This window comes from Heptranchias perlo, chromosome 20 (assembly GCF_035084215.1).
Source record: "Heptranchias perlo isolate sHepPer1 chromosome 20, sHepPer1.hap1, whole genome shotgun sequence".
In the NCBI taxonomy this organism is placed as follows: domain Eukaryota; kingdom Metazoa; phylum Chordata; class Chondrichthyes; order Hexanchiformes; family Hexanchidae; genus Heptranchias; species Heptranchias perlo.
The window spans coordinates 12,300,566-12,312,448 of record NC_090344.1 but is presented as its reverse complement, the minus strand read 5'-3'; the positions used below and the strand labels follow the sequence as shown (position 1 = coordinate 12,312,448).

Genomic DNA, 11,883 nt, shown 5'->3' with positions numbered 1-11,883 from the left:
TCACCCTCATCTTTTCAAAATTCCTTTGCCAATTACATCCCCATTCTGCAAGTTTATTAATGTCTTCATCAGTATTAATTATACCCACCCCGCCAATCTGGTGTCATCTGTAAATGTTTAAATTGTACATTCATTCCCGAGTCCAAATCGTTCATATAAATTGTGAACAGTGGTCCCAGCACCGATCATTGTGCAACACCACTTTCCACTTTTTACCAGTCTGAGTAGCTGTCAAGAGAAACTTCTTTACAGAGGGAGTTGTGAGACGGTGGAATTCACTTCCAAAGTTCTGTAGTGACAAGTGGTTCTCATGTTTTTTATCCAAAGCAGGCCTCAGCCCAGTCATTGACTCCAAATGTTGATGCAATGGTTCAAGCTAAGAGGTGCCAGGTATCAGGAGCAGCAGTAGCAGTAACTAAAATCTAAATGTAAGTAAGTACCAATATAGTTCATCTTCATCTATTTCTAGTTTAATAACTTTTGCTGAATGTGGCCCAGGCCAAGTGCCAGGATATCGGATCAGGCTTACCATAGAAAATGAGTTTGACACTCCTGAGATAGACAATGTGAACCAATTACACTCATCCACTAACCCAGCAACTTCTTCAAAAAACTCAAGCAAGTTTGAAAGACACAAACTTCTTTTCCAGAAGCCGCGTTGAGTGTCTCTAATGGTCCCTTCTCTTTCCCCGTGATCATAAACAGCATCTCTTAGGATCCATTCAAGCATCTTCCCTCTGATCGAGGTCACACTGATGGGCCTGTCATTCCCCGGCTCTGACTTATCCCCTTTCTTGAAAATGGGAACTGCGTGAGCTACTTTACAATCTCAGGGGACAATCCCTGACTCCATTGAGCAGTTGAAGATACAGGCAAGGGGCTCACAGAGCACCCGTCCCATCTCTTTCAACACCCGTGGGTGGATATCATCTGGATCTGGAACACAAAGTATTTTGAGATTTCATATTTTATCCAAGATGAAATCACTTTCTATTTTAATATTTATGATGTTATTGTCGACAGCACATCCCACAGCTGGAATCCGAGCCTCATCCACAGGAGTGTAGGCTGATGCGAAATAGTCATTTAACAACTCTGCCATAGCCTGGGAATCTGTCCTGAACTGCCTTTCAGTGGCCCTAAAACCATCTTTAATGGTCTTCTGACTCCTGACGTAGCTGGAAAGGCGTTTGCTATTATTCCCACAATTGTGCACCATCTTCTTTTCCAAAGATCTCTGAGCTTCTCTAAGGGCTGCATGTGTCTCCCTCGATTGTGGGTGATATTTGTCCCAATTCTCCTGTAAACTGAATTCATCCTGATCCGATCTGGGTTAAATGTAAGACAGTTCTGGGAGTAAGGAATCATTCACCCCGAGACCCTCACTGACAGGTAAAATCCCAGACGGTTCCTTAGTAAGGATTCCTCTGGTTCCTCGGCATATATTTGTCAGGATACTGAAACCCAGCTTTCTTACAGTCCACTCCTGGAGGCCCCACTCCCTGAGCCTGCAACCTTCAGCAGGGTCAGAGGTGGAGTTCCGCAGTGGGAGTGATCCCAGAGTAACTGTCGGGATCGCCCCCACCCTGTGGATGGTCCGGGTTGTGTATTTTTAGTGATCCTGGTGTCGAACACGCACACATCAATAAAACCATGAATTCTGGAAACACACTGCAGGTCCTTCTTTATCTGGAGATCGAATGACTGTTGTATAATTGTACCAGCAGTTAACAGGCTCCTGTGAACTCCTCCCTCTGCTATTTTAATGCAGACTTTAACTCATTTATTTTTAACGGGTATATTTTAAATGAGTTAACGCCTGCCTTAAATGGTAGACTCAGGACTGTCACTCAAACAGTTTAAATCTCCATAGAATAATTACCACAGTCATTTTTAGACTGGATGCCGCACGGTGACTTTGCTATCAGAGAAGAGAGACGAGAAAGACCAAAGTGCCGTTTGCCCTTCTCAGTGTGGCCCTGAAGGACTGTGTCCAGGCTGAAGTTCTGTTCCCACCGGACGAACCTCCCCCTAGATTGTCCTTTCTGAGCTCCAGTCAGGTGAGGCTAAACACTCAGGTGGGAAAGACCAAAATCTACAACAAGGGTTTAAAATAAAGTGGATTTAATAAACAGATATCCAGAATATTAAACTCCAGCCCAGTTATAGGGGTTATTGACATCAGCAGAAACAAATCCCAACTGTCAGAATGAACATGGTTCAGTCCTGGATGGGATTAACAGCAGAATCCAACCCCTGCAGTCATATGTGAACTCGCTGGTGTCTCAGCATGTGTGATGACTGAGTGAATCCCTTCCCACACACGGAGCAGGTGAACAGTCTCTCCCCAATGGGTGCGAGTTGATGTGTCAGCAGTTCATTTCTGCTTTTAAAGCTCTTCTCACAGTCAGTGAATTAAAAGGTCACTCAATAGTGTGAACAAGTTGATGTCTCAGAAGGTGGGATGAATGAGTGAATCCCTTCCCACACACGGAGCAGGTGAACAGTCTCTCCCCAGTGTGCGTGTGTTGGTGTTTCAGCAGATCATTTGTGCTTTTAAAACACTTCTCACAGTCAGAACATTTAAAGGTCTCTCCCCAGGGTGAGTACGTTGGTGTGTCAGAAGGTGGGATGACCGAGTGAATCTCTTCTTACACACAGAGCAGATGAACGGCCTCTCCCCAGTGTGAGTGCGTTGGTGTCTCAGCAGTTCGTTTCTGCTTTTAAACCTCTTCTCACAGTCAGAACATTTAAAAGGTCTCTCATCAGAGTGAACTCGCTGGTGTGTCAGAAGGTGGGATGACCGAGTGAATCTCTTCCCACACACGGAGCAGATGAACGGCCTCTCCCCGGTGTGAGTGCGTTGGTGTCTCAGCAGTTCGTTTCTGCTTTTAAACCTCTTCTCACAGTCAGAACATTTAAAAGGTCTCTCATCAGAGTGAACTCGCTGGTGTGTCAGAAGATGGGATGACCGAGTGAATCTCTTCTTACACACGGAGCAGCAGAATGGTCTCTCCCCAGTGTGAGTGCGTCGATGTCTCAGCAGTTCGTTTCTGCTTTTAAAGCTTTTCTCACAGTCAGAACATTTAAAAGGTCTCTCATCAGAGTGAACTCGCTGGTGTGACAGCAGGGTGGATGACCGAGTGAATCTCTTCCCAAACACGGAGCAGGTGAACGGCCTCTCCCCAGTGTGAGTACATTGGTGGGTCAGCAGATTAACTTTGCTTTTAAACCTCTTCTCACAGTCAGAACATTTAAAAGGTCTCTCCCCAGTGTGAACCCGCTGATGTCTCAGTCGGTGGGATGACCGAGTGAATCCCTTGCCACACACGGAGCAGGTGAAAGGCCTCTCCCCAGTGTGAGCTCGCTGGTGTGACAGAAGGTGGGATGACCGAGTGAATCTCTTCTTACACACGGAGCAGGTGAACGGCCTCTCCCCAGTGTGAGTGCGTCGATGTCTCAGCAGTTCGTTTCTGCTTTTAAAGCTTTTCTTACAGTCACAACATTTAAATGGTCTCTCTTCAGAGTGAACTCGCTGGTGTGTCAGCAGGGTGGATGACTGAGTGAATCTCTTCTTACACTGAGAGCGGGTGAACGGCCTCTCCCCAGTGTGAGTGCGTCGATGTGTCAGCAATTCGTTTCTGATTTTAAATCTCTTCCCACAGTCAGAACATTTAAAAGGCCTCTCCCCAGTGTGAAATCGGTGGTGCGACAGCAGTTCAGATGAAATAGTGAATCCCTTCCCGCACACAGAGCAGGTGAACGGCCTCTCCCCAGTGTGAGCGCGTTGGTGTGTCAGCAGATTCCTTTTGCTTTTGAACCTCTTCCCACAGTCAGAACATTTAAAAGGTCTCTCATCAGTGTGAACTCGCTGGTGTGACAGAAGGTGGGATAACTGAGTGAATCTCTTCTGACACACGGAGCAGGAGAACGGCCTCTCCCCAGTGTGAACTCGCTGGTGTGTCACCAGTTCAATTCTGCGTTTAAATCTCTTCTCACAGTCAGAGCATTTAAAAGGTCTCTCAACAGAGTGAACTCGCTGGTGTGACAGAAGGTTGCATAACTGAGTGAATCCCTTCCCACACATGGAGCAGGTGAACGGCCTCTCCCCTGTGTGTTTGCGTCGATGAATTTCCAGCTCTGACGGGTAATTGAATCCCTTCCCACAGTCCCCACATTTCCACGGTTTCTCCGTGGTCCGGGTGACCTTGTGTCTCTCCAGGTTGGACGATCAGTTGAAGCCTCGTCCACACACAGAACACGTGTACGGTTTCTCCCCGCTGTGAATGGTGTGATGTTTTTTCAGACTATGTAACTGGTTAAAGCTCTTTCCACAGTCAGTGCACTGGAACACTCTCACTCGGGTGTTTGAAATCTTCTCCCAGAGACAGAACAGACGAACATTTCTCCTTCCACATACAAAGGCCGATGATATTCAGGTCCTGATGATGCGAATGACTCTGTCAGATCTTGACATGAAGAGGTTTAAAAGTCATCACTGTAAATACAGGATCGAAATTCAGAACAGGCTATGTTAGTGTCTACAGAACATGCTTTCCTCTCTTGTTCCCTCAAAGCTGCAAATCCCCCATCCCGCGCACTCTCCCTCCTCCCTGTGCTGGAATCCAAACCCATCGCATCATCTTTCAGTGGTCCTAAACCATGAGTGAAAGGGTGAGAGAGTGAATGTGAGAGAGTGAATGTGAGAGAGTGAATGTGAGAGAGTGAATGTGAGAGAGTGAATGTGAGAGAGTGAATGTGAGAGAGTGAATGTGAGAGGGTGAATGTGAGAGGGTGAATGTGAGAGGGTGAATGTGAGAGGGCGAATGTGAGAGGGCGAATGTGAGAGAGCGAATGTGAGAGGGCGAATGTGAGAGGGCGAATGTGAGAGAGCGAATGTGAGAGATGGAATGTGAGAGAGTGAATGTGAGAGGGTGAATGTGAGAGGGTGAATGTGAGAGGGCGAATGTGAGAGAGTGAATGTGAGAGAGTGAATGTGAGAGCGTGAATGTGAGAGCGTGAATGTGAGAGGGTGAATGTGAGAGGGCGAATGCGAGAGGGCGAATGCGAGAGGGCGAATGCGGGAGGGCGAATGCGAGAGGGCGAATGCGAGGGAGCGAATGCGAGAGGGCGAATGCGAGAGGGCGAATGTGAGAGGGCGAATGTGAGAGGGCGAATGTGAGAGGGCGAAGGTGAGAGGGCGAATGTGAGAGGGCGAATGTGAGAGAGTGAATGCGAGAGGGTGAATGCGAGAGGGTGAATGCGAGAGGGTGAATGCGAGAGGGCGAATGTGAGAGGGCGAATGCGAGAGGGCGAAGGCGAGAGGGCGAATGCGAGAGGGCGAATGCGAGAGAGGGAATGCGAGAGGGCGAATGTGAGAGGGCGAATGTGAGAGGGCGAATGTGAGAGGGCGAATGTGAGAGGGCGAATGTGAGAGGGCGAATGTGAGAGGGCGAATGTGAGAGGGCGAATGTGAGAGGGCGAATGTGAGAGGGCGAATGTGAGAGGGCGAATGTGAGAGGGCGAATGTGAGAGGGCGAATGTGAGAGGGCGAATGTGAGAGGGCGAATGTGAGAGGGCGAATGTGAGAGGGCGAATGTGAGGGGGCGAATGTGAGGGGGCGAATGTGAGGGGGCGAATGGGAGAGGGCGAATGTGAGGGAGTGAATGCGAGAGGGCGAATGCGAGAGGGCGAATGCGAGAGGGCGAATGCGAGAGGGCGAATGCGAGAGGGCGAATGCGAGAGATGGAATGTGAGAGGGTGAATGTGAGAGGGTGAATGTGAGAGATGGAATGTGAGAGGGTGAATGTGAGAGGGCGAATGAGAGAGGGCGAATGAGAGAGGGCGAATGAGAGAGGGTGAATGTGAGAGATGGAATGTGAGAGGGTGAATGTGAGAGGGCGAATGAGAGAGGGCGAATGTGAGAGATGGAATGTGAGAGGGTGAATGTGAGAGGGCGAATGTGAGAGGGTGAATGCGAGAGATGGAATGTGAGAGGGTGAATGTGAGAGGGTGAATGTGAGGGAGCGAATGTGAGAGGGCGAATGTGAGAGGGCGAATGTGAGAGGGTGAATGTGAGGGAGCGAATGTGAGAGGGTGAATGTGAGAGAGGGAATGTGAGAGAGCGAATGTGAGAGGGTGAATGTGAGAGGGTGAATGTGAGAGGGTGAATGCGAGAGGGTGAATGGGAGAGGGTGAATGTGAGAGGGCGAATGTGAGGGAGTGAATGCGAGAGGGCGAATGCGAGAGGGCGAATGCGAGAGGGCGAATGCGAGAGATGGAATGTGAGAGGGTGAATGTGAGAGGGCGAATGAGAGAGGGCGAATGAGAGAGGGCGAATGAGAGAGGGCGAATGCGAGAGGGTGAATGCGAGAGATGGAATGTGAGAGGGTGAATGTGAGAGGGCGAATGAGAGAGGGCGAATGAGAGAGTGCGAATGAGAGAGGGCGAATGCGAGAGGGTGAATGTGAGAGGGTGAATGTGAGAGGGTGAATGAGAGAGGGCGAATGAGAGAGGGCGAATGAGAGAGGGCGAATGCGAGAGGGCGAATGCGAGAGGGTGAATGAGAGAGGGCGAATGCGAGAGGGTGAATGCGAGAGGGTGAATGTGAGAGGGCGAATGTGAGAGGGTGAATGTGAGGGAGCGAATGTGAGAGGGCGAATGTGAGAGGGCGAATGTGAGAGGGTGAATGAGAGAGGGTGAATGCGAGAGGGTGAATGCGAGAGGGTGAATGTGAGAGGGTGAATGTGAGGGAGCGAATGTGAGAGGGCGAATGTGAGAGGGCGAATGTGAGAGGGTGAATGTGAGGGAGCGAATGTGAGAGGGCGAATGTGAGAGAGGGAATGTGAGAGGGCGAATGTGAGAGGGTGAATGTGAGAGATGGAATGTGAGAGGGTGAATGTGAGAGGGTGAATGTGAGAGGGTGAATGTGAGGGAGCGAATGTGAGAGGGTGAATGTGAGAGGGTGAATGTGAGAGGGTGAATGTGAGAGGGTGAATGTGAGAGGGTGAATGTGAGAGGGTGAATGTGAGGGAGCGAATGTGAGAGGGTGAATGTGAGAGAGCGAATGTGAGAGGGTGAATGTGAGAGGGTGAATGTGAGAGGGTGAATGTGAGAGAGCGAATGTGAGGGAGCGAATGTGAGAGGGCGAATGTGAGACAGCGAATGTGAGACGGCGAATGTGAGAGGGTGAATGTGAGAGAGGGAATGTGAGAGGGCGAATGTGAGAGAGTGAATGTGAGAGGGTGAATGTGAGAGGGTGAATGTGAGAGAGCGAATGTGAGGGAGCGAATGTGAGAGGGTGAATGTGAGAGAGCGAATGTGAGAGAGCGAATGTGAGAGGGTGAATGTGAGAGAGCGAAAGTGAGAGGGCGAATGTGAGAGGGCGAATGTGAGAGAGCGAATGGGAGAGGGCGAAGGTGAGAGGGCGAATGCGAGAGAGCGAATGCGAGAGGGCGAAGGTGAGAGGGCGAATGTGAGAGGGCGAATGTGAGAGGGCGAATGTGAGAGGGCGAATGTGAGAGGGCGAATGTGAGGGGGCGAATGGGAGAGGGCGAATGGGAGAGGGCGAATGGGAGAGGGTGAATGCGAGAGAGTGAATGGGAGAGGGTGAATGCGAGAGGGCGAATGCGAGAGGGCGAATGCGAGAGGGCGAATGCGAGAGGGCGAATGCGAGAGGGCGAATGTGAGAGATGGAATGCGAGAGGGCGAATGCGAGAGGGCGAATGCGAGAGGGCGAATGAGAGAGATGGAATGTGAGAGGGTGAATGTGAGAGGGCGAATGTGAGAGGGTGAATGTGAGAGGGTGAATGTGAGAGGGTGAATGTGAGAGAGCGAATGTGAGGGAGCGAATGTGAGAGAGCGAATGTGAGAGGGTGAATGTGAGAGAGCGAATGTGAGAGGGTGAATGTGAGAGGGTGAATGTGAGAGGGTGAATGTGAGAGGGTGAATGTGAGAGAGCGAATGTGAGGGAGCGAATGTGAGAGAGCGAATGTGAGAGGGTGAATGTGAGAGAGCGAATGTGAGAGGGTGAATGTGAGAGGGTGAATGTGAGAGGGTGAATGTGAGAGAGCGAATGTGAGGGAGCGAATGTGAGAGGGCGAATGTGAGAGAGCGAATGTGAGAGGGTGAATGTGAGAGGGTGAATGTGAGAGAGGGAATGTGAGAGGGCGAATGTGAGAGGGCGAATGTGAGAGGGCGAATGTGAGAGGGCGAATGTGAGAGGGCGAATGTGAGAGGGCGAATGTGAGAGGGCGAATGTGAGGGGGCGAATGGGAGAGGGCGAATGGGAGAGGGCGAATGGGAGAGGGTGAATGCGAGAGAGTGAATGGGAGAGGGTGAATGCGAGAGGGCGAATGCGAGAGGGCGAATGCGAGAGGGCGAATGCGAGAGGGCGAATGTGAGAGATGGAATGCGAGAGGGCGAATGCGAGAGGGCGAATGAGAGAGATGGAATGTGAGAGGGTGAATGTGAGAGGGCGAATGTGAGAGGGTGAATGTGAGAGGGTGAATGTGAGGGAGCGAATGTGAGAGGGCGAATGTGAGAGGGCGAATGTGAGAGGGTGAATGTGAGGGAGCGAATGTGAGAGGGTGAATGTGAGAGAGGGAATGTGAGAGAGCGAATGTGAGAGGGTGAATGTGAGAGATGGAATGTGAGAGGGTGAATGTGAGAGGGTGAATGTGAGAGGGTGAATGTGAGAGGGTGAATGTGAGAGGGTGAATGTGAGAGGGTGAATGTGAGAGAGCGAATGTGAGGGAGCGAATGTGAGAGAGCGAATGTGAGAGGGTGAATGTGAGAGAGCGAATGTGAGAGGGTGAATGTGAGAGGGTGAATGTGAGAGGGTGAATGTGAGAGGGTGAATGTGAGAGAGCGAATGTGAGGGAGCGAATGTGAGAGAGCGAATGTGAGAGGGTGAATGTGAGAGAGCGAATGTGAGAGGGTGAATGTGAGAGGGTGAATGTGAGAGGGTGAATGTGAGAGAGCGAATGTGAGGGAGCGAATGTGAGAGGGCGAATGTGAGAGAGCGAATGTGAGAGGGTGAATGTGAGAGGGTGAATGTGAGAGAGGGAATGTGAGAGGGCGAATGTGAGAGAGTGAATGTGAGAGGGTGAATGTGAGAGAGCGAATGTGAGGGAGCGAATGTGAGAGGGCGAATGTGAGAGAGTGAATGTGAGAGAGAGAATGTGAGAGAGCGAAAGTGAGAGAGTGAATGTGAGAGGGTGAATGTGAGAGAGCGAAAGTGAGAGAGCGAAAGTGAGAGAGAGAATGTGAGAGAGAGAATGTGAGAGAGCGAAAGTGAGAGAGTGAATGTGAGAGGGTGAATGTGAGAGAGCGAATGTGAGAGGGTGAATGTGAGAGAGTGAATTTGAGAGAGTGAATGTGAGAGAGTGAATGTGAGAGAGTGAATGTGAGAGAGTGAATGTGATGGGGTGAAAATGCAAGAGGGTGAATGTGAGAGAGGGAATGTGAGAGAGCGAAAGTGAGAGAGCGAAAGTGAGAGGGCGAATGTGAGAGAGCGAAAGTGAGAGAGCGAAAGTGAGAGAGCGAAAGTGAGAGAGCGAATGTGAGAGAGCGAATGTGAGAGGGCGAATGTGGGAGAGCGAATGTGAGAGGGCGAATGTGAGAGGGCGAATGTGAGAGGGCGAATGCGAGAGGGCGAATGGGAGAGGGTGAATGTGAGGGAGCGAATGTGAGAGAGCGAATGTGAGAGGGTGAATGTGAGAGAGCGAAAGTGAGAGAGCGAAAGTGAGAGAGAGAATGTGAGAGAGAGAATGTGAGAGAGCGAAAGTGAGAGAGTGAATGTGAGAGGGTGAATGTGAGAGAGCGAATGTGAGAGGGTGAATGTGAGAGAGTGAATTTGAGAGAGTGAATGTGAGAGAGTGAATGTGAGAGAGTGAATGTGAGAGAGTGAATGTGATGGGGTGAAAATGCAAGAGGGTGAATGTGAGAGAGGGAATGTGAGAGAGCGAAAGTGAGAGAGCGAAAGTGAGAGGGCGAATGTGAGAGGGCGAATGTGAGAGGGCGAATGTGAGAGGGCGAATGTGAGAGGGTGAATGGGAGAGAGCGAATGTGAGGGAGCGAATGTGAGAGGGCGAATGTGAGAGGGCGAATGTGAGAGGGCGAATGTGAGAGGGCGAATGTGAGAGGGTGAATGTGAGAGGGCGAATGTGAGAGGGCGAATGTGAGAGGGCGAATGTGAGAGGGTGAATGGGAGAGAGCGAATGTGAGGGAGCGAATGTGAGAGGGCGAATGTGAGAGGGCGAATGTGAGAGGGCGAATGTGAGAGGGTGAATGGGAGAGAGCGAATGTGAGAGAGCGAATGTGAGAGGGCGAATGTGAGAGGGCGAATGTGAGAGGGTGAATGTGAGAGGGTGAATGTGAGAGAGTGAATGTGAGAGGGCGAATGCGAGAGAGCGAATGTGAGAGGGTGAATGTGAGAGAGGGAATGGGAGAGGGTGAAAATGCGAGAGGGTGAATGTGAGAGGGTGAATGTGAGAGGGTGAATGTGAGAGGGTGAATGTGAGAGGGTGAATGCGAGAGAGCGAATGTGAGAGGGTGAATGTGAGAGGGTGAATGCGAGAGAGCGAATGTGAGAGAGTGAATGTGAGAGGGCGAAAGTGGGAGGGCGAATGTGAGAGGGCGAATGTGAGAGGGCGAATGTGAGAGGGCGAATGTGAGAGGGCGAATGTGAGAGGGCGAATGTGAGAGAGCGAATGTGAGAGGGTGAAAATGCGAGAGGGCGAATGGGAGAGGGCGAATGGGAGAGGGCGAATGGGAGAGGGCGAATGTGAGAGAGCGAATGTGAGAGGGTGAAAATGCGAGAGAGTGAATGTGAGAGGGCGAATGTGAGAGGGCGAATGTGAGAGGGCGAATGTGAGAGAATGAATGTGAGAGAGTGAATGTGAGAGGGTGAATGAGAGAGGGTGAATGTGAGAGGGTGAATGAGAGAGGGTGAATGTGAGAGGGCGAATGCGAGAGAGCGAATGCGAGAGAGCGAATGCGAGAGAGCGAATGCGAGAGTGTGAATGTGAGAGAGGGAATGTGAGAGGGTGAATGTGAGAGGGTGAATGTGAGAGGGTGAATGTGAGAGGGTGAATGTGAGAGCGTGAATGTGAGAGGGTGAATGTGAGAGGGTGAATGTGAGAGGGCGAATGTGAGAGCGTGAATGTGAGAGAGGGAATGTGAGAGGGCGAATGTGAGAGCGTGAATGTGAGAGGGTGAATGTGAGAGGGTGAATGTGAGAGAGGGAATGTGAGAGGGCGAATGTGAGAGCGTGAATGTGAGAGGGTGAATGTGAGAGGGTGAATGTGAGAGTGTGAATCTGAGAGGGTGAATGTGAGAGGGTGAATGTGAGAGAGGGAATGTGAGAGGGCGAATGTGAGAGGGTGAATGTGAGAGGGTGAATGTGAGAGGGTGAATGTGAGAGAGTGAATGTGAGAGGGCGAATGGGAGAGGGCGAATGTGAGAGGGCGAATGTGAGAGAGCGAATGTGAGAGGGCGAATGTGAGAGGGCGAATGTGGGAGAGCGAATGTGAGAGGGCGAATGTGAGAGGGCGAATGGGAGAGGGCGAATGGGAGAGGGTGAATGGGAGAGGGTGAATGGGAGAGGGTGAATGGGAGAGGGTGAATGGGAGAGGGTGAATGCGAGAGAGCGAATGCGAGAGAGCGAATGTGAGAGGGCGAATGTGAGAGGGTGAATGGGAGAGGGCGAATGCGAGAGAGTGAATGTGAGAGGGCGAATGTGAGAGGGCGAATGTGAGAGGGCGAATGTGAGAGAGCGAATGTGAGAGAGTGAATGTGAGAGAGTGAATGTGAGAGAGTGAATGTGATGGGGTGAAAATGCAAGAGGGTGAATGTGAGAGAGTGAATGTGAGAGAGGGAATG

At 50.7% G+C, this 11,883-nt stretch overlaps 1 protein-coding gene across 1 annotated transcript; it reads right to left on the bottom strand.

The window, feature by feature from the left end:
• Positions 1 to 2,107: 2,107 nt before the first annotated feature.
• Positions 2,108 to 4,492, bottom strand: LOC137335621 (zinc finger protein 84-like). The gene has a single exon (XM_068000925.1). The coding sequence runs from the start codon at positions 4,085 to 4,087 to the stop codon at positions 2,537 to 2,539; it is 1,551 nt and encodes a 516-aa protein (XP_067857026.1). The 5' UTR covers positions 4,088 to 4,492; the 3' UTR covers positions 2,108 to 2,536.
• Between the last annotated feature and the right edge of the window lie 7,391 nt (positions 4,493 to 11,883).

Bases quoted from the DNA above. Each gene is read 5' to 3' on its own strand.
- LOC137335621 (XM_068000925.1), bottom strand. From the start codon at position 4,087: ATGTGTGGGAAGGGATTCACTCAGTTATGCAACCTTCTGTCACACCAG.